General features: G+C 36.8%; 1 protein-coding gene across 1 annotated transcript in view; it reads right to left on the bottom strand.

The window, feature by feature from the left end:
- Positions 1-23,149, bottom strand: part of LOC107729868 (collagen alpha-1(V) chain-like) — a 44,858-nt gene that overhangs the window by 19,350 nt on the left and 2,359 nt on the right. Inside the window, exons 2-7 of the mRNA XM_016540588.1 lie at positions 10,720-10,881; positions 9,718-9,928; positions 9,259-9,421; positions 7,778-7,900; positions 2,202-2,948; positions 800-928 (exon numbers count right to left, since the gene is read on the bottom strand). Of these exons, the coding sequence (XP_016396074.1) occupies positions 800-928; positions 2,202-2,948; positions 7,778-7,900; positions 9,259-9,421; positions 9,718-9,928; positions 10,720-10,881 (1,535 nt within the window). The remainder of the gene's footprint in view (positions 1-799; positions 929-2,201; positions 2,949-7,777; positions 7,901-9,258; positions 9,422-9,717; positions 9,929-10,719; positions 10,882-23,149) is intronic.

Here is a 23,149-nt window from a genome sequence, read left to right as displayed (position 1 = left end):
GGTCAATCACAACGCACTGGATAGCTGGCTAATCAGAGCACACCTCGCTTTTCAGACCGATTAGTTTTGTAAAAATCGACGCGTTTCAAAAAGGCGGGGCATAGAGGAGAAACAATAATGTACAGTATGTGGAAAATAATGTGTTTTTTTTACTTTAAACCGCATAAACACATTTCATTACACCAAATACACAAAATAATGTTCTTTTTAGCAGCATCATATGACCCCTTTAAATTTTCTGGCCATGTCCATTTCCAAACTATTCCTAAACATCTTGTTTATTCTTAAATACAAACCTGACCAAAAAGTGCCACTCTAGACAAGAAATACGTTTTAGTTAGGTCTATCCATAACTAACTAAGCTGCTCAAAGTAAAGTTTAGCAGTTTCTTAAATCTTACATATTGGCAGTGTCTGCATCCCAAAAATATCTCAAAAGAAGCTGTCCAGCAATGAATGCATGGTATTCATTCCATAAGTGTACCATTTCTTTTGTGATCTCTGTTTCTCAAGATTTCTGTTCTTATGTTAAGATGGTGTCATGTCCAGTTTTGACATAGGAACAAGGAGAAAATCTTGAGGCAATTTTTAGAATCACAAAAGAATATCTGATAAAATGGATGCTCTGCATTCATTTTTCAGTTAAGTACAGCACTTATCATGGCAAACGTGGCTGCAGGATGGTTAATTGTTAAGGTAAAATATACACAGGCTGGTCTCACCTCCATTGTAATGGTTTAGAGTAATTGAGAGACTGTTTTCAGCTCCATGTCTCTCAGATATCTATGGGTGTGGGTTACCTGATTAATGGTTTCTTCATATCCAGTCAGATCACTCTCTGGCTGTGGGCTCGCCTCTTCTTCTACTGTGTAATAATAATCGGTCTCTGTGGGGGTGTGGTCAGCCTCTGAGTAAGCAGGATCTACGTCCTGATTGGAGGAGGCCGAGAGGTGGGCGGGGTTGGGGGAGGAGGTAAGCAGATTTGAATGGGAGAGATTGATTAGTATGAAACAAGCTCAAGTCTGATGAACTTGTAGAAAGAAAAGATCAATGTGTTTTTGCCAACAGACACACAAAAACACCATTGATCTCATGTCATAGTAAAATCAGAACAGGAAACTTTTGCAGCTGGAATCAAAAATCTTGTAATAAGCCTTTACATTGTGAAAGACTTATAAGATTTGCTGTCCCAGATTTTCCTTTCAACCTGATTTGGTTTAATTAGCCACTTTGCCATGTCAAGGATAAAATATAGTCAAGTTGGGTCAAAACTTGACTTTAAAGTTGTTGATGTTGGTGTCAATAGTCTCAGACCATTGAAACACAACTGACAGCATTAGTAAACAACTTTTGGACATTTGTCCACAATTTCAGATCTTCAACAAAGACAGAAAGAGTTGATAATCATGGAGTGCAGCGCCACAGAGTCGCTGTTTTAAACAGCAACTTTTCTGTGAAACTGCTTCATTCACATACTACTGACAGGACAGCATTTAACAAACAACACATAAAAGAGAAACAGGCAGAAATCATAAAGTGAGACGAAGAAAGAGACTCGTTGTGTCATGTGTAACATTGAGCTCTACCAATGACTCAATAAACTGCGACTAATCGCTCTAATGCTCTAATCGGCATTACCTGGTGATCTACTTTCTAAAAACTAACCGGTTAGAGAGTGTAGATTTAGAGTGAAAAGAAGACAGACAAAAGACTGTATAGCCATGCGGTGATGACACAGTCTATACCGCTTATCATATCCTTCTAATGATCTCTCAGATCATTTGATATATGAAAGGGTGGAGGAGATCCAGTGGGTCTGTATGTCTCCAACCTCACAGCTAGTCAATCTCATGATACCTTAATGGTTTTACTCACTGATTTAAAAGTAAAAAAGTACAAAAGATGTTAAAAACGTGCTTTAAAAATGTAATTTTTTTCTTCTGCGCTTTCCTGATGCTGTTTTGAATGACATTAATACTGAAAACGTACAGTATGTAAAACCTGAAAGGCAAGATGTTGGACCTTCTTCACAAAGCACACCAGAGTATGTGTTGCATCTGAGATCTTTCGACATTTTCAATGAAGACAAATCCTAGATCAACAATTTCTTTGAGATACTTTATGAACGCGGTCCTGGACTACCAGGATGGCGAGGTTGGAAATACAGCTCTGGAAAGCCAACGCGGGCTCTTGATTTTGTACCTGTTGATAACCATTGGTGGGTTTCTTCTTGGGTATTTCTGGAGAAGACATGGTCGTGCCACTCACAGCAGCCTTGTCGAAGGGTGGGAAATTTTTGGACATTGATTTGACGTTATTGACATCCAAGACCTTAGGCTTTGGAGGGAGAGGCAAAGGCGCAGGGGTGGGTTTAAAAGCAACAGGTTTTTGAGTTTTAGCGACTTTGGTCTGAAACTTTTGTACCACAGGTTTGGTCGCTTTAGGCTTTGCTTTAGGTACTGCATTGGCTTTTGTTTTGTCTTTGGCTGGTTGTGGTCTGGTCTCTGCTTTCTTCGCAGTTGTCTCTGACTTCTTTGCTACTGTTACTTTGGTCACTGCTGCCTTTTCAGTCTTCGCTGTTTTCGCACCATTGCCATTAGCTTTAGCTTCTCCTTTTGCTTTTTTCTCCACAGCTGCCTTCCCATTGCCATTGGCTTTGCCATTGCTGCCAGCCTTAGCCTTACCATTAGCATCTTTCCCATTCCCATTGCTTTTGCCATTGCCATTTACTTTAGCTTGACCGTTATTTTTTCCATTGTCATTTGCCTTCTTTTTGTTTTCAATCTTTGGGGCCGGTGTTGCTTTTGGTTTGGATGCTAGTTTAGAAGCTAAAGTAGGTTTTGTCTTTGAGATAGGTTTGGCCTTCGGCTTTGGAGTTGGCTTGGCTTTAGCAGCTTTGGCTGGGGCAGTTTTTGGCTTATCAGCTTTGCCGTTGTTCGCCTTTCCCTCCTATTTGATTAATATTGTTTTTATTTAAAAGCGTAAGTGTCAGGTCAGCGTTGATGGAAAGAGAGTGAATGAGAGAGAGATAGAGAGTGGAAGACATCAGGGATGGGTGGGATTGAAAGCAGTGGGGATGGACAGAAAAAGAGAGAGACAACACAGTGAATTTAAGATCGCTGGCGCTTGAATGACTGACTGAGATTTCACTGGCATTACTGGATACAGTATGAAGCTAAGTCAGATTTAGTTGTTTATATTCATTTAATAAGTTTAGACTTCATGAACTTCAATCATACCTAAAGAAACAAATAATTTGAAACTGTTTTCTCCAATAATGCCAATCTCCACATTAAAAAAGCAGCATGTTGTGCGCATGGGGATGTAACGCTGTGAGGCACTGGGGGAAAGTTTGCTCAAATAGCATCTGCTGATAAAACTGATGCATGGCTGGTACACTGTGCTGCCCAACGGCACAGAAAGAGAGGGATATTAAAGGAAAGGAAGGGAGATAGTCATAATGCACCATTCATAATCCCATTAAATTGACATTGCTAGCAAATCATTAAAGAAAACCGTTTAAGTAAATAACATAAAACTCAGAATACTGATTCAAATATTATACATCAATCAATGTGAAAGGAATGAATGGCGTAGACTACCCAGATTCAGATGATAAGCAAAAGCACAAACTGCAGAAAATAAAACAGGCATATTAATTGAAGACTAATCCTCAAGTTGACACATACTGAGCTAAATTAAACTAGTATAGGTTAACTATACTCACAGTAAAACACAAAATAGCTTTTTAAAGAGCTCAGTGAGCACGCAAGATAAAGACAGCACTACAAATAAGTGAGAATACAATCTTGGCCAAAGTGAAAGTAAACCTATAAAGTGAAGAGATGGATATGAATAAACACATAGACACAGATGCTCGTTGTACATGATAACAGATGAGAGTGACACAAGACACAAGCGAACTCATAAGTTTTGTTACTCACACAACAGGTGAAAAGTGAAAACATGCAAATACACAAGACTGAAACCAGGTTTAAGAAGAGTAATGCCATGCAACTGGGAAGAATGAAAAGTGGTTTTCTATAAAAAACCTGTTTACCTGAACTATTATATCAGCATCAAATCAATAAGTTACAATGACCCTGTTTACATGCACATTAAAATTCTGAATGGTCAAAATGTTTTTGGTTAATTTACTATGAAGTATTACTTAATTGCAGTAATTAACCATAATATGGACTTTAGCCATAAAATGTAAAAAAAACCAAAAAAACAAAGTAAATTAAAAAAGAATTAACCAAGTTAATGTAAATATAATATTTAAATATAAATAAAAAATTATTTAAAAATGTAAACATAAACTTACTTAATTTACTAAACATAATTTAGATACAGCATAAATATACCATAAAATATATCTGTATATACTGTATATATATATATATATATATATATATATTGTGTGTGTGTGTGTGTGTGTGTGTGTGTGTGTGTTGAACCTCCAGTGCCCCTTAAAAATCCTCATACACACAATCATGAACTGACCAACACAAACATTCTGACACTATACAGGTACAAATATATGACAAAGGACAACATGTAAATGACACAAGCAACATCAATATTATAGTGTGACAGGTGATGGGCACGTGAAACGAGGTGATGAACGGAAAGAGGTGGGACATCACATGACAATGTGAGACAGGAGTGAACAGAAAAGAGAGGATGAACGTATTCAATTGAAGGAGACAGGTGAGTTTCATATTAAACTCTCTGCGTCCAATTGGTTTTTGTAAAATGTATACATTTAAAGAAATTTTCAATTTAAATTTGAATCCACAGCAATGTCATAGAAATATTTGCATACTGACTTCTTTATTTCTTTTATTTGCATACTATATTGTGATTTTCCTATATTCTGATGTCTATTTTTCTGCTATATATGCATTACCCAAAACCAAAGCCTACAGTCACAGTATACACTGCAAAATATATATTTTTAAAAATGTAATAAATATTTTATCTTGTTTTCTAGTTAACATCCTTAAATAATCCTTAAAGGAACACTCCACTATTTTTGAAAATAGGCTCATTTTCCAACTCCCCTAGAGTTAAACAGTTGAGTTTTACCGTTTTCGAATCCATTCAGCCGATCTCCGGGTCTGGCGGTAGCACTTTTGCCTCAAAAATGACCAAAGAGTTTCTAGAGTTTCAAGAGTTTTCTTAGTACACGATGTAACTACAGAAGAGTCAAGTTTTAAATAGGAAAAATATAGAAACTCTTTGGTCATTTTTGAGCGAGATGCTAACGGTCTAATCAGATTCAATGATCTATGTTAAGCTACAGCTAAAAGTGCTACCGCCAGACCCGGAGATCGGCTGAATGGATTCGAAAACGGTAAAACTCAACTGTTTAACTCTAAGGGAGTTGAAAAATGAGCCTATTATCAAAAATAGTGGAGTGTTCCGTTAAATAAATATGTTTACTTGAGAAGCAATGTAAAGGACTGTAAGACTTATTTTCTTTTCTTTTTTTTTACCCTGCTGTCTTCTTTTTAGCATAAACCTCATCAAATTTTGTTAGATCTGTTTTGTCAGAGGGATGTTTAGAAAACAAGACAAAAATGCAGATAAAAAAATTATTAAATTTATTTAAAGCGTTAATATTATTCTTTTTGGCCTTGCAGGCACTTATCAAGTTACCCTAAATCAGGTATCATGCCGTCTCTTTCTCCTCCTCTCTTTTCTGATTCACTTTGTGATTCCATTTGCGATCTCCCTCTTTACCTCTTTGGTGGGGTCCACGGCTGGGACGGAGGGAGGGACACTCGTAGTTCCTTCATAATAATAGGGGTATTCATAATCATCCCGCTCTTCATCAAAGTACTGAGAGACATGGGGGGAGAGAGAGGAGCAGTGAAGCCAGAGGAATGCAGGGAAGGAGAGAGAGAGGCCTTGTGAGTGACAGTAAGGGAATGGAGCAAATGACAAGAGGGAAAAAAGAAGACTTTGGGAAGAGAAAACGAATGAGAGGATAATAGGGAGAGAGGAGAGAAAAGTGAAGGATGAGTAAAGTGAGATGTAGGAATTAGAAATAAGGGTAAGATGAAAGCATGATGGTTTTATCATTTGTTCATCAGACTCATGGCTTTGAGTAACACTCAGATGTTAATGCATTACTGCAAAACACATTGAGAACTTCAATGAACAAGAAAACAAATGCATTCATCTGAAAAGCTGACACAAGGGTATATTGTAAGCAGTAAGCAAAATAAAGCTATTATATGCAGTTTCAGCATTTAGGTTCAATCGGACGTTATAAAATAGTTTTCACCCTAAATTCAGATTGTATGAGCTGTGCTTGAAGCCATTATAAAAGGTAAAAGCCATTGTATTAAATATAACTATTTACTGAACATTGGAGTAATTTATCATATTTCTGTCTCAGGATTATTGTATGTAAATAAAACTAAAATTGAAAGTAAAATTAAAACCATACAAAAAAAACTTTTTCATTATTTGAAATAAAATAAACATTAACTGGAATAATATAAAATATAAAAAAACATTAATAACAACATAATTTTTTTTTAGCTAGGCAACATTTTCATTTTAATTTAGCTAAACTTGATGTATTAAAACTAGTGCTGTCAAACGATTAATCGCGATTAATCGCATCCAAAATAAAAGTTTTTGTTTACTCAATATATGTGTGTGTACTGTGTATATTTATTATATATAAAGACACACACATACAGTATATATTTTGAAAATATTTACATGTATTTACATATATATATTTATACTCATATCATTTATATTATATATAAATATATTTAATATATAAACATTACATATTTTTCTTAAATATATACATGCATATGTTTGTATTTATATATACATAATAAATATGCACAGTACACACACATATATTATGTGAACAAAAACTTTTATAATCATGATTAATCGTTTGACAGCACTAATTAAAACTAAACTAAAATATAATAAAACTACATAGACAGATATAGATATAGAAAATAACTACTAAAATAACAAAAACAACAAACTTTAAAAAGGAAAAAAATAACTATCTCAAAATAATAATAAAAACTACATTTGTATCTTACTGATACTAAAATATATTATTAAGATATATAATACATTGTAATGCATTACAGCACCTTTTTTTTTAACCATGGTGCCTATAAAGCTGTAATAAAGCTCCTCTAGGTTGCTATATTTCCAATTTGATCTAAGCTTTGCAGTGAGATTCCTCTTGTACTTTGTAAGAGATACATCTCAAGAAAGCCACATGCACTGATGAGAAACTGAGACAGAGCACCTTTGATGAGGTGGAAGAGCTGTGGATGTATGAAAATGTGTTGCAGGGGAGTGATGTGGGTATCTGACTCAAATGAGGGGCTCTATATAGTGTAGGTAAAATATAATACTAATGTGCGTAGAATTCTAGATTTTTGTGGACGATTTTCATGAATATTCAGCTGGCATTCTGATGTGAGATGCATTTGTGAGTAACATTTACAATATCTGGCTTGGCCCATATTTATCCAAGCATTTAGTGCAAGTCCAATCCAAGTCAAATACAGATGCAGCTTTTGAATGGCATGATTAATGACTGAATCAAGGCAGATTCTACAGCAAATATTTGGATGAGTCGCTGTTTTTGCATAAGCAAAAACATTTAGCATACATTGATGCATTGAGAAGAGCTAAGAGCTGTTGCTACTAGTGAAACTCTTTTCATATCTCACATCAGGACACTTTGCCCCATTGTAAAAATGTGCTGTGGTACTCACGAAGCTGTTTGGGTCCTGGGACTGGACTTTGGGCAGAGGGGAGTCACAGTCGGGGCTGTAGTGCTCGCAGAAGTCATAAGCGGCCTGAGGATTGGATGCGATCAGCAGCTGCTGGATCTCACCCTGGAGAGAAGCAAAGAAAAAGAAGAGATGTCACTTTAACAACCAGATGTGAATAAAGTATCAAGTTTGTTACCAGGGGTCAAAGTCAGTTAATGTGGGATACTAAGGCATTTAGAATGTGCAAGATTTTATTTTATTAAATTTTTAAAATTAAATTGTATTTGAATAGCAATAAGTGAAGTGCAACAGAACTGTCTCACATTTTCTGATTATACCATATAGGATGAATTTAAAGTCAAAATAAAATGACATTTGCAACTCTGTTCTGAGACATTGCAGAACAGAGTAAAGTAGAATATTCAACAAGAAAACGTAAGACAGGACTTAATTTGATCCATCAGCAATTGACTCGATCGTGTCAAGCGGGCATTCAACAAGAGTGTGCTGTAAAAATGATTTCATAGTTTAGTTGTTTCGAAGTTGGCAACTTGCAGTTTATGATTTTTTATTCAACTTAACATGTTACGTTTTCACAGTCTCAACTAGTTTGTAAGTTGACTTAACAAGAGCATTTGGCCTGTCAGTGTAAAAACATGTTGAACAATGTCACATTCTCAGTAATATTTGTGTGAGATTTCAGAAGTCTGAAAGAGCTTTTTGAAGACAAGAAAGACAGAAAACATTTGAAAATGTTCACCATCGTCAAATTTGGCAAATAAATACTTATTGGTTTACTTAAAAGTCCAGGAATGTGTATTAACAAAGTAAATAAGATCAGTTTTGATTTCATGATTTCATGATGACAATTCTTGTTATTTCACTTGCCTATAACATGACCATAAATTGTAGTTCATTTCATGCAGACAATTTAAAAAAACTCCAAACATGTTACAAAGTAACCCTTCTTAAAGGGATAGTTCACCCAAAAATGAAAATTCTGTCATCATTTACTCATCATGTTCTAAACCTATAAAATGAAGTGAAATTTGAAGGTGGAAGAGAGCGCTGTACATTCACTCCCCCCACCTACAATCCCTGCCGGTACAAGACTCGAACCCGCAACCTTTGGGTTACGAGTCCGACTCTCTAACAATTAGGCCAACGACTTCCCCCTTATACGACTTATACGAATTTCTTTCTTCTGCTGAACACAAAAGAAGATATTTTGAAGAATCTGGGTAACCAAACAGTTGCCAGTCCCCATAGACATCCATAGTATGGAAAAAGTCACATGGAAGTCAATGGGGATCATAAACTGTTTGTTTACCCAGATTTTTCAAAATATCTTCATATGTCCAACAGAAGAAAGAAATTCATGAGTAATTGATGACAGAATAATTTTTTTTAATTGTCATCTATCAATCTCAAAGTGTATTTCACAGAATTCCTTGATATCTCTTGCACAATGTATACCAGACCTGGAAGACCTCCTCATCCAGAAGACGGGCTCCAAAGACAGTGATGCCCTTGGTGTCCAAGACTGGGTTGTTGCTACGTGCCAGAGTTTTTGTAATGCGATTCTTGCAGTCAAGGATCAGAGTGATGTTCTTCTTCTGCACAGAAATGGCAATGCGGTGCCACCTATAGGACGAGAGGAGATATTGAAGGTTTAATGTGCGTGAACTGGGCAGATAGTCACAAAGAGTTCCTGTATATAGTTTGTGTGTTTGCCAAGAGCCATTAATATAGACTGTAAGGAACCTTTCAGCCCCTGCATACAAAATTTCTTAGTCTAAAAAGTGATGTTTACTATTCAAACAACAGTTACACATCACATTTCTGGGAAACTAACAGCATCAGGGTTGCATAACACAAGTAATTATAAGATATTTGAAACTGGATGGGCTGATGGGGCTCAGCAGGCATTGGTTACTGACTTGCCATCAGCCAGGTTGACCGCTTTAAACAGTGGGTAGTCCTCTGGGGCGGGTTTGCGATTCTGGTCCTCATACAGGAAGATGGGCGAGCGTCCCAACTCTAGACCGAGCTGCTGGACACCCTGCTCATTATAGATGGACATCAGGAAGGCCTGAAGACCAGCCTTGGCCTTTACCAGAGTCATGATGGAGAAGTTCTCCGGGAAACGTCCTACAAGAATTTTAAAAAAATATATAGAAATATGAAGATTTGAGACAAAAGAAGTAGGTTACTTCAAGCACAGACACATTTGCAGTCTGGGATAAACCTATGATTCATGACTCAACTTGCAGAAATTGCACACAATTCATTGACACTAACATTCAGATTTAGTTTTAACTATGCAACCATCTCATTAGCTACTGAAAAGCTCTCATCCTGCTTTTGAGGAGTAATTGCATGTTAGGGACCCAAATGATTTTCACCCAGACCTGGTAATCTTTCTAAGCATATAAAAAAAAATAAAAACTTGAAACCAGTATGAGAATGAATCTGTCTCAAAAAAAAAAAAAAAATTATGAATTACAACCGAAATACCCATATATATATATATGTGTGTGTGTGTGTGTGTGTGTGTGTGTGTGTGTGTGTGTATATAATGCATATAATGCACTTTCTCTATAACCAAAATGTAAAATTCCTAATTATATATACAAACATCTTCAAAAGTACGCTGCCTTCAATTTTTACATGACTCGGCACTTTTCCTTTCAAGCCTTTCAATTATGAACCTATCTTTTGCACAAATCATACCCTTGTCCTTTTGAATTCCTTCATATTCCAGACACATACTGACATTCCATAAGTGGCTTTCAGATACATATAACTAAGATCCTACCGCTGTTTTTATAGATAAAACATTAAGTTATGCGATTGTGTGTCTATGAACACAACAGAATGTCTTCAGATCTGGTTTATGTGAATAAGGGTTATTTAAACGCTTATATATTCAAAGAACTTACCTGAGAATAGTTGTTTGGTGGGGGCAGAGATCTGGGCTTTCTTAGTGATGCGGTAGGCATGATCAGGAGTGCCGGACCGGCGAGAGGTGCAGAAACCCGGGACCTTCTGCACACCTTCAGGGAGGGAAGGCAACTGCAGCACCCGCAAAACATCTATCGGATCTGTAGAAGTAGAAGAGTTCGGTCACTGTTAGAATAAAAAAGTGCATTAAGACACTTTTTAACATCATTCATTAAATGTATAAAATATGATTATGCATTCATATTAACAGTTTCTGTTCATTTAGATTCAAAGAGAGCTCATAGCACATATTTCTGTTAGTATGAGCTTTGCAAAATGAAATAACATGATTTTCAGACAAGATAAATGCACTTGTTTCTGTGAACACCGTTTTACAAAAAGTGAGTTCAAACAGATGTTGAATCATTCAACAGACCCCACACAGACAGGTTTTAAAATTTTATGTCTATTTCCATCTTCCTATTGCTCTTGGCAGCTCTGTTGCTCTTTATGGGATTCATGTGAATCCTACGCAAACCCACAATGTGTACTACATTATTAACTGCCTAAAACTATGTTAAACTCTCTAACAAGTCTTAATGTATTTGCAATACGCATTTGATGTTAAGCATGTTTGGCTCTGTGTCCATACACTCTTTCTAGGGCTTGACAAATCCTTTCATTTTAGCGCTGGGACTTTCCTCTGAGTCCCTGCCAGTATTTTTGGTCCCTATAACCACATTGACCAAAATATGGTCTGTGTAGTTACCACAATGGGTAGTTAAGTCATTTTGCATTTAGCAACTAGCATATTCATATTACAGACCAAAAATAAGGAATACTACTTATGTAAACTAATTAGAACGTGAGTACACAGTTAGACATACAAAAAATATAGAGACAGATGTTCGTAAGAGGATAATAGACTAGAGGAGTAGCTAGTGTACAATATTCAACACAATACTGTAAGGAAACAGGTTCAAGAGTGCAGGGATATCCTAAAATGGGGCGTCTAGCTAAAATGCAATGCTTCCTTGATTCTCAAAAGGTGAACCTATTCAAACACTCTGGGAGAAAGAGATGAACAAGAAAAAGACTCTGGTCACTGTATCGGTTTCCAGAAGAGACAACCTGCACAATGTATGGCACTGTTTGAGACCTCAACCACAGAAACTGGATAAAATAAAGAGGGAGAGGCCCAAAAAGCATTTCTCAAATAGAGCAACACTGGGAATAAGGGCAAGCAGTGCACAAATAAAATAAGACACTGTAGACAAAAGAGAATAAAAAAAAACTGAGAATGAAAACACTATATATCATTTAATTGGATCAAAAAACTATTTTGATCATATCATTTTGAAATATTGATTTAAAATAAAAATGTATTATATTAAATTTAACAGAATGAGCATTTATCTAAAATTTTTTTTTTTTATCTTGATGAAAGGTTTAAAAATGAAAAAAGCCAAAGGCTGACACAAGCACATTTGCCTGACTATTGATGCTTTCCAGGAAGTGAATAAAGGTTCTTCTCGACAAATGTAGAACTTTTATGACACAAACATGGGATTTTTAAGACGATTAGTGAACAAACAAACAGTAATCTACCTCCAAACAATAGGCCAGTTCATTTGCGCTGTCTAAATAATGTGTCCATTCAGTTCAAGTGCAGAAAGCTATTCAATTCAACTTGAATTGAATAGCCATATTTTCAAATGATTATTTGCTGTCATTTGCTTAATATTATTCTCATGCCAAAGAGATGAAGGGCCTCTTGAAAGTCAGTGCTTTAGAACATGTATTGCCTTAAACAAAGGTTGCAAATTTATTATTATACATTATAATACTATACTAATACTATATGTACAAATATATATATTCTGTGCCAGCGTGTTCTGGATCTAGGTGGCTCAGTATGAGTCAGTGTGTGGTGTACAGTGCGCCTCTGCTTGCTACTGCCAGGATGGATAGACTGACCACACGGCCGCTATATTAAACATCATGTAAACTAAAAAAGATTGAGCGTTTATACAGATTCCCCACAGCTACTGTATACACCCATCACTGTAAACCAAAGTATACACTACTCACAGAAAAATTTATATACTTTACTAAGTATTACTCAAACTAAATGCCTATTAATAGCAATCCAAGATAATATGGTTAGCAAAACATTCTGAATCAGTTTTAAATTTGGTTACTGACAAATAGCTTGGTCAGCTTCATAATCAGTTGTGATCTTAAGCACAGAAGTGTGAAAACAGACAACTTTCATCAGCTTACAACTGTAAAGATGCAACCGTACAATCATAAGGCATGCACAAAAGTTTCAATTCCCCGAGACATGTTAATAAAAAAATAAGCCAGACTAAAGGAAGAGGGTGCTTATTATGTGCTAAGTGTGAATCCTTCAGATGTGGTGCTATTGAACTGAAAAGCGTGAGCATGTGTTGGGCCCTCTTGTGGTGAGATGTCTGCATTCCCAAAAAAACTATTTTAAACTATCCTTGAAATACAGAAATTCTGTGAGATATCAAACCTGCTGCAGCAATCCTGGTAAAGGCAGGTAAAGACATTTTCATTGCATGTTTCCATTTTTAAGATTTATTTTCCAGAATAATCAGCCGCATAATGCAATGAAAGTTGAAACATGTTTGGAAGAGCGATACAGTGATCTATTTAAGGTATTAATGGCTCAAACATTACACTCTTAAAAATAAGGGTTCTATATTAGCATCAGTGGTTCTATGAAGAGACATTAACATCAATGTTCCATTCCACAAAAGGTTCTTTAAAGTGGAAAAGGTTCTTTAGATTATTAAAATGTTCTTTAAGAAAAAAAAATGGAATTTTTCACTGAAAGGTTCTTTGGGAAACTAAAATGGATCTTCTATGGCACTGGTGTGAAAACTTCCTTCTGGAACCTTTATTTTTAACAGTGTAAAGGCCCGTTCACATCAAGGACGATAAAGATAACAAGATATATTTCTAAAAATCGTTCTCAATATTAAAGAATAGCAGAGTCCACACCACAACTATAACGATAAAGGCACAGAGAAACGATATAGTTGGAATCACTTTCAGAACAATTTTTTTTTCCAGCTGATGAACGATAAAAACATCGACAGCCAATCAGAATCCATCCTGCTACGAGCTCGAGAATTTAAAGCGGCAGACGCCCGTGCGCTTAGAATAAACAGACGATATCGTTCGCTGGTGTGGACACTAATATCGTTATCTTTATAGTTATCGTTCTTGGTGTGAACGGGCTTTAAAGGTGGGGTAAGCGATTTCTGGTAGCCAATGTTGACATTTGAAATCAATCCGATATTTACATGGGTCCTACTTCTTGCCTTATCGTTCCGCAGACGTTTTCCTCTTTTGTTTTTTATCCGCCATCTCTATCTTTCTGTCACTCGGCTCGGCTAATGTCCGTCCTGTGCACTGAACTCTCTCTCCTCCACATCATGAGTAGACACGCCCCTTACTGCTGATTGGCTACAAGTTTGTTTTGCTATTCGGCCCGAATCGGTTTTATAAAGTGTTTTTGAAAAATCGCTTACCCCACCTTTAAGCCAACTTTCTGTTTTTTTTAGGTTCAAAAACAACCCTTGAAGACATGATGACTAACTATCTCTCTAAGACATACCGCAAAGCTGTGCTTCTTCAACCAGAGGAACTGTATTGTTGTCAACAGAGCCATTTGTGGAAGTGTGAGGCTTCTGGAGGCCTGTTGCGGTCAGAGTGTTAAAAGGTTCCTACAGCTGGAGTTGAATCACTAGGGTTAGTTTTGTTTGTTAGTTATGGGAGAAGAATAATAAAGAAATGGTTGCTCAGAGCGAAAAGCATAAGGCTGATCACTTAGAAAACTATAGCACAGCTCACTACAACAATTAACTTGAGGTATCATCCATGAACTAATGACAGTTACAAGTTTAATACCAAGTATGCACAATTATAATAGTGATGCTATGCTCTTTCCATGCATGCATAATTTCAACAAATCTAATAAGGGATCTGAGGAGCACCCATTAAACTCTTCAGCCCTCATATTTCCAATGCACTTCAGGACAAGAGTGATGGGGAAGATTAGCAATGTAAGTAACACACAATGACATTCATGAAACTGTCAAGAATGATGGACACACCCATGAGGACAGTCTTTTCTCACGTGCTACGAACATACACACAAATATTCCAGGCATTTCCTTCACACACAGTGGCTCCATTCAGTCCTCATTCACTGCATTGGGTTGAGGGTGTTTTGGTTAAGGGAGACAGTCTGTTCTTTGAGACTGCTGCCTTTGAAATGAGGTTGAAGGAACATCCATGTTAAATAAATATTCCCCACCTAAAAAACACTGTGCTCTCAAAAGTCTGTCTGCTGTCCCAAAGTTAACAATATGGAACAACGATGACCGCTTAAATGTAACTAGCAGATATAAATGGAATCCTAAAAAGTGGCTTGGTTTGCATAACTTTTTGGAGTTCAGTTTTGAACAACATAATCTGGTTTCTGGTATTAAAAATCATAGATGTTTTTGAACCAGCAACAGCAGGCTGCTGTGGAATATTCACAGTGCAACATTCACTGGCCCAAAACTGGCATACTGTGGAAAATTCTCCAGGTGTAATAGACGTGTGCGTTTACACAAATATCACTGAGCTCACACACGGAGACACTAACTCATTCACTGCATCTCTGTGAACCACAGGGCAGAATAATAACCTACTCATGCGAGGCACAAATATTCAGACTTCCTCCAAACACACAAGGGAGGGAAAGGAGAGAAAAATGAGCGATCAAATCAGAAATCTGGAATTACATCCATGAGGGACGTTAGGTGCGCGCCATCATCTAAAAGATCGTTTTGTTGTTCACTTTTTCATTCAACTAGAAGCTTTAAATATCAATTAAATCTGGAGTGAAAATGTACTGTATCTGATTATGTGCTTCGACTGTAAATGAAATGTCTGTGGAGAAGCAGCAGAATCTGGATCGAGCGCCACTCACCGACTAGTGGTGAACGCTAGAAGCGCAGCTGACGATTTACGTATAATTTTACCATATAAAAAATTAATGTGCAGAAATTAATATGTCTAGTCGGGTGGGGTAAATGAAATAAACAGCTAATTATATATGGTGCTTCTTATATTAAATATGGATTCGTTTTATGAATAAAACAAAAACCTACTGCAACTAAAAGCGCATTGGAAAAAAAGTTCATAACGTTTACGAAGACGAAAAGCACTCGTATTAATAAAAATAACAGTTCAGAGCAGGTGAATAATGTAAATAATAATAATAATAATAATAATAATGTCCAGTCAGCCAAAAACAAACTGGTTTTGGGACACTCTGAAGTGAGTTATTTTGGCTATAGATTGACAAATAAAAACAGCATTAGATATTGTTTTTAGAAATGATTTTTTAAGAAAAGCGACGAGACAGAATATACCAGCTCGCGACCCTCCGGAGGCGCAGTCAGTATATTAGTGTTGCTAGGGGCAACGGTTATTATTCAAAAATATTTGATCGCTAAATGCCGAGACTGACCAATCAGAATCAAGCATTCAAGAGAGCCATGTAATTAATAAAAGTAATAATAAAAAACAATAAATGAAAAATAAAAATGTAGCCTAAATAAAAAATAAACTATATATTTTTAATTTACGATACGATTAATGTTCGTTGTTTGCAATAACTACAAATATAATCTCAAGATGCTGTGCGCTGAAATGAAGCTCAGGGTGTGAAACCCTGTCAGTGAAAGCACCGTCCTATCCTATGCCACCGTCTGGGATGCCACATAATGTGTGCCAACGCGGCCTGGAGCTCAACTCATCGGCATGTATTTGTTTTGTGCATATTTCAATTCTTGAAAAATTCGTACAAGTTGAAAAAGTGGTGTCAACTTAAGGGACTCCAAATTTTAGTCAGTTAATTAATGTGAGCTCACCAAGTGCTGGATCCAACATGATGTATCATAAATCCTATGCCACCGTCTGGGATGCCACATAATGTGTGCCAACGCGGCCTGGAGCTCAACTCATCGGCATGTATTTGTTTTGTGCATATTTCAATTCTTCAAAAATTCGTACAAGTTGAAAAAGTGGTGTCAACTTAAGGGACTCGAACCAAATTTTAGTCTGCTAATGTGAGCTCACCAAGTGACAGTTAGATCCAACATGATGTATCATAGTCAATGCACTTAAATCACTTTACTGAAGATACGTTAGCAAAAAGATTCAAGCATCTCCTTGGAAACACCTGCACAATCTCGTGGATACCGTGGCGTGCGTAAAGCGCATCAAAACCCACTGTTGCATTGAGGCAAAATGCCTCAATACATAAATCACGTTACAGTTTCTTCTGTCAAATCCCACAAACACAAACAGAAAAGGCAAAATGCTCACCTGCTTGTGCTAGAGTAAGGCACGTTTACGAAGACGAAAAGCACTCGTATTAATAAAAATAACAGTTCAGAGCAGGTGAATAATGTAAATAATAATAATAATAATAATAATGTCCAGTCAGCCAAAAACAAACTGGTTTTGGGACACGCTGAAGTGAGTTATTTTGGCTATACATTGACAAATAAAAACAGCATTAGATATTGTTTTTAGAAAATATTTTTTAAGAAAAGCGACGAGACAGAATATACCAGCTCGCGACCCTCCGGAGGCGCAGTCAGTATCTCTCTTTCTCTCTCCCTCTTCTTACTTTCTCCCACGAAATGCGAGGGAGCGTGTGTGTGTGTGTGTGTGTGTGGTAGAGAGCAAAAAAGAGGGAGGGAAATGCATGCATACGGACTTCTGCGGCTTTCTACACGTTCGTAACGTATCGACAGACGTTCATTTCAAGAACTTATGAAAGGATCTATATGGCCCAAAATATCTGTATTCATCAAATGAGCTTTTGATGTTTACGTGCCAGTGATTGGCATGTAGATCAGTCAGTTTATTCCTCTCTATTTATTTCTGTTTCACAGCTGAACCTTGTAGGACCGATGGGTCCGTAGGCATGAAGGATTTCATCCGCCAATCAGATCCTTATCCGCTCGTGACGTCACATGCCCTCTTCCCTCCCTTTTCATGGCTCGATCCAACTCGGTTACTCAAATTAAATGACCACGCCAGCAGGTATGGAGCAAAATGAACGTTTAGCCCTGTCAGCAAAACTTCATTTCGGTTAGTAATACACCATTATTGAAGAAATGTTTATTGTATGTTAATTTTTAATGGCTTTCAGGCTGTCTACTTTTTCTGTCAGTTGTTCATGGCTGAGGCTTGTCTCGCGCAACGTCTTTTGGCGCCTTTAGCACGTTTAGCTAATATTCAACTATCCTAAAGACACTGGAACAAAACTCAAAAGCGTTTTTGTGATGTGTGAATGATATGTAAATATATAATAACGTGATAAAACGCTATAGGTTACTTTGTTGACGTACCGTCCCATGTTGATATAACGGCGGAGCGGCTTGTTGCTATAGTAACCGCCTCGTAAAGCCAAACCGTGATTTATTTAGCGAACTCTGACTAGTAATCTTACTATGGTGCCTACAGAGAATTTGTTTTGTTAAAATAATATTTTTTTCACATTCTCAAAAGTGGCCAAATTTACCAGAATGTATTGGTAAAGCATAATATTTGCTTTAAATAGCCTAGTTTATATATAAAAGTCATAGCCCTACACACAAGCCCATTTGATCTCTGATACACCAAAGAAACCGATTCATTTGGATGTTTTTCTTTTCCTTCTTTTTTCTTTCTTTAGTTGCCTCCTATAGATGCAGCAAACTGCAGTTCTTTAAAGTAAGGGATAAAAAAAGAAGCACAGTCATTTATTTAGGTTACGCCTATTCTCTGTCCAAAGATCTTTATAAGCACCTGTGCTTTTGAAGAACCAACCCTATACAATGAGTCTCGGCTTACTCAAATTTAAAAATAAAGAAATAAATAAAGTTCCTCAAATGCATAAAACAAACATTTATGAAAGAGAATAGTAATAAAATGCCATACTGTCAGCAGCCACCAATCAACATGAGCTGCTCTATTAAAACTCCTACCGGAGCTGACAAGAGCTTTTCCCTGCAGGGAAATTCTAATTTGCAGGAAAAAACTGAATCAAATCAGTGCTTCTTATGTCCTGTGGCCCATTATGGTCTAAAGGAGACAATCCATAAACGATCATGGCATGTGTTTTTGTAAGACCTCTGGCTGGTGCACATAGCATTTCTATAATAAAACAGTATAATCATACGCTTTAAATCTGTGGTGTTCCCATTGACACAGAGAGGCCAGAGGAGAATGTGAGAAAGAATAAAGGTATTTTTAAAAATGTGAGAAAAGATCATGGAAAATGAGGGATGTGGGTGGAAAGTGGGAATCAGGTGTACTGTACTATATTTCTGCTGAAGATAAAATGTATGGATTATTTAAATTGCTCTTGCTCACATTTGTCCAAAGTACAACAACTAAATAAATAAATTAATATTAAATAAAAAACATAAATATAAAATACACATCTAAAATAAATAAATATTGAATTAATAATTTAAAAATTAAATGAATAAGAAGATAAGCACGCAGCCTTGTGGCAAGTTTTGAATAGCAAATCAGAGCACTTCTGGATGTGTGGGAATGCAGATTGAAGTCTTCTGAATTGTTTTTTTTTCTCTTCAAATTAGCACTGATGCTAAACCTAACTGCTATGCCGAGTAGTATAAAAATAGCAGTGTTGTTCATAATTACAGTTTAATCATGAATAGCATTTGGGAAAAAAAGGAAAAATCTCTAAACTGACATTAAACAATTAAATGCATTAAAACACCTACCGCTTGGTCTGTCTGAAACCGCACGTGAACACAGACATTAAGAATGTATAAAACCAAGCAGAGGATGGCATACAGGTGAGCACAGACCTTGAGAAAGTATAAAATACAGCTGGGTTGAAATGGCCTGAGACCAGTTTACATCCAGAGAAACACTGAAGCGCAACTTCAACTCAAACACTGCAAAGTACCTTGAGAACATCCACATAAATAGACGACTGACATAATGTCTTGGCATTTGTACAAACCATGCAACCGATAAAACTTAGAAAGCAAAAAGGTAAAAAGCCACTCAGACTCTGACAGAGAAATCCTCAAGACAGATGTTTCCCACCTTAAGTGAATACAGCTATTCGGATTAATACAGCCTACTAATTTGTCCACAGTAATTTCAGGCTTTGACGATAGGCCGCTAGCCATGCGGTTGTGTAGGTTTTGGTTGGCCACCCATGCTAACAGATTTTATGACAACATCTGAGATTCGCTGTGCGTGTGAGAAAATGAATTATCTTCCGATAGGGCTACGTGCTGGGCATAAAGCAGTTCAACGGGAGGCACACGAAAGCTAACTCAAGTTTTCCTTGGAGTCAGACACGGCAAGTGCTTGCGGATAGCCTGGTTATTTCCAAAATGGGGACCTTGTAATTACAATAAAGCGTCCAGATTATATTGCAGACTTCCTTAAAAAAGTCTGTATTTTACTGGGCAGGGCTGCAAACCACGCACGCACACCCTAGCCCACTACAACACACCAAAATAGATCGGAGAAGGGGGGGGGGGTAGGAAATAGATTGGCATGTGTATATTTGTGTGTGCGTGTTTGTGAGGAAATGGACTGGGTTGGTACAGGGTTACAGTGGGAGCACTGAAAAAAAAAGCCTATGTATGTATCTCTGTATTATGCTACACAGAGCTCCCAGTAAGTAGAGACCCAGATGTAAGAGTGCAAAATAAAAGAGTCAAAGAGAATGGCTCATTGATTTTGGATGCTGGACTCATATACGCCCAGATGAGAAGCAAGCTTAATGCCAGCTTGTATATAAGAGCCATATTAAACCGTCAGTTACGCTAGTAAGAGTTTACAGCAACGAATAAATGTTTGTTTGTTTGCTGCGCAGATCATTATAGCAGGTGTGAGCGTGTGAACACTGACATAAGCTCTCGGTTTGACTCATTTTTTCACATTTTCTAAATGTGGCCGCTGAATGAGCTTCAGATCATTTAGCACAATTATGCATCATTAAGCAAATTTACTTCAGCTTCTTCAGTCGCCTCAGTAATGGTGACTATTTAACGGATACTTATAGAAGCGTGCAGGGAATGGAACATACATTGAGAGCATTTCAGAACAGATATGCTACACTGTAAAAAGAATTCCGTAAAATTTACGGTAAAAAAACGGTAGCTGTGGTTGCCGGAATTTTACCGTAAAAAATACGGTAGCAACGTTTTAGGTTTTACGGTTTTAACTTAAATTTACAGTTAAATACCGTAATTTCATTAACTGATATATTGTTAATATACCAACCTTATTGAAGTACTGAAATCTGTTTTGTACCTTTGTAATACACTGATAACCACCAAATGCAGGTGGCATCCCTCACAAGCAGCTCACGAGCAGCTTTTAAATAATAACATATATAGAAGGTGCACAGTGTCATTCACACAAACACTAAACACCATCATGGTAACACACATGAAACTGAAATAATGCAATAAACATTCATTTAACAACATTAGGTGTAACACACAACCCTAATATACAAAACTGATAAGAAAAAAACTAAGAAGAAACATAGTTATTTCAACAAAAAAACATCAAATTTGAAATGTAATGCAGGGAATTCTGGGAATGTCAATTTACGGTTATTCACTGTAAATTATACGGTCTTTTTCACTTCCAAAAACGGTATACTACCGTCAAATTAATGTCCAATACATGTAATGTCCAATACAGTTTTTCACCGTATATAGTAGGGGAATTTACCGTTAACCATTTAACAGGTTTTTCCTGTAGCATTTTTACAGTCTTTTACCGTTAAATTCACGGTCATTTTTTACAGTGTACAGTTTCACCAAGAAAGCAATGAGATTAAATGGAGTTCAAAATGAGAGTTTACGTAACTTCGCTCACCTCAGGGCTTCTTCTTGAGAAAAAGACCCACGTCTCGTGTGGAGTTTGAGAAGAGATCTTAATCTGTACTCAGATGTGCCAAATTAGTCTGCAACCAAAAGTCAGAGATCTCATTATGAACTCATATGTTTCTCATCACATTTTCCCAAGGTTCAATTAATTGCATTAAAGTCTTACTCTGTCAAAATTCATAGCATTTTCCCCTTTTTTTTATTTCTCTGAAGAAATGCATACATTTCTAATTGTGTGTGTATATATATACAGTATATATATATATACAGTAAATATATAGAAGTATTTATCATATCTTAATGACCAATGTCACAGAACTACTTACATTTATTCAAAACAGATGAAACAAGTGTGGGAGGAAGACAGAGAAGAGAAATACTGAAAATGACTATGGAAAGAGATGATGTGAGAAGAGAGAGAAGAGGTACTGAGCTATTTAAGAAGTCACAGAAAACTTCACGGAGGGAAAAAAAATCACTGGAATGAATTGGGAAGGTAAGGGGGGTCCAGTGGCATGCAGCAGGAGAGAGGGAATGAATGAGGCCTATTGATGGAGAGAGAGGGATCAAACAGTATTTACCCAGAGAGAGAGAGAGAGAGAGCGATAGTGAGAGGTGGTATAGGAGGGAGTCCTGAGCAGAAGGGAGGAGGTCGGTTCATATGACCCACTGACTGAAGTGGAAATGTGGGGACATACTGATGAGTCAAAGGAGGAGACGGTGATGGAGAGGACAGAGAGAGAGAGAGGATGTCATGAAAATTTCCTGGATGCAATACCAAACTGCATTACAAAATATCATTTGAAACATGGCAGTAAAAGAGAAATATCCACCGTTTTGTATAAAGTAATAAATAAATAAATATCAGATTTTAAATGAATTTTAAAGGGATAGTTCACTCAAAAATTAAAATTTACTAAAAATGTGTTTCCCCCCCCCCCCTTAGGTCATCCAAGATATAGATGAGTTTGTTTCTTAACCAGATGTGGAGAAATGTAGCATTACATCGCTTGCTCACGATTGAGTCACCAATGGATCCTCTGCAGTGAATGGGTGCCGTCAGAATGAGAGTCCAAACAGCTGATAAAAACACCACAATAATCCACAAGTTATCCACACCACTCCAGTCCATCAATTAGATTAGATTTAGATTTAGATAGACTTTATTGTCCCGAAGGAAAATTGTCTTGGACACATACAATCCAGTGACTGCTGCTTAAATAAGTAACAAAATACAATACATACACACATACGCACACACACAATACCCACAATACATACACAAACTGCCATCAACCAACCAGTTGCACACTACCCATCAATTAGCATCTTGTGAAGTAACAAGCTGCATGTTTGTAAGAAACAAATCCATCAGACTTCAATCATTTAACTTCAGACTGTCTTAAATACGAGTTCATAATCCATAATAACGCTTCCTCGAGTGAAAAAG

Source organism: Sinocyclocheilus rhinocerous, unplaced genomic scaffold (assembly GCF_001515625.1).
Source record: "Sinocyclocheilus rhinocerous isolate Xijiao unplaced genomic scaffold, SAMN03320098_v1.1 scaffold6421, whole genome shotgun sequence".
Taxonomy (NCBI): Eukaryota; Metazoa; Chordata; class Actinopteri; order Cypriniformes; family Cyprinidae; genus Sinocyclocheilus; species Sinocyclocheilus rhinocerous.
Note: the sequence above shows the minus strand (reverse complement) of the source record. Positions and strands in the feature narration are given on the sequence as shown.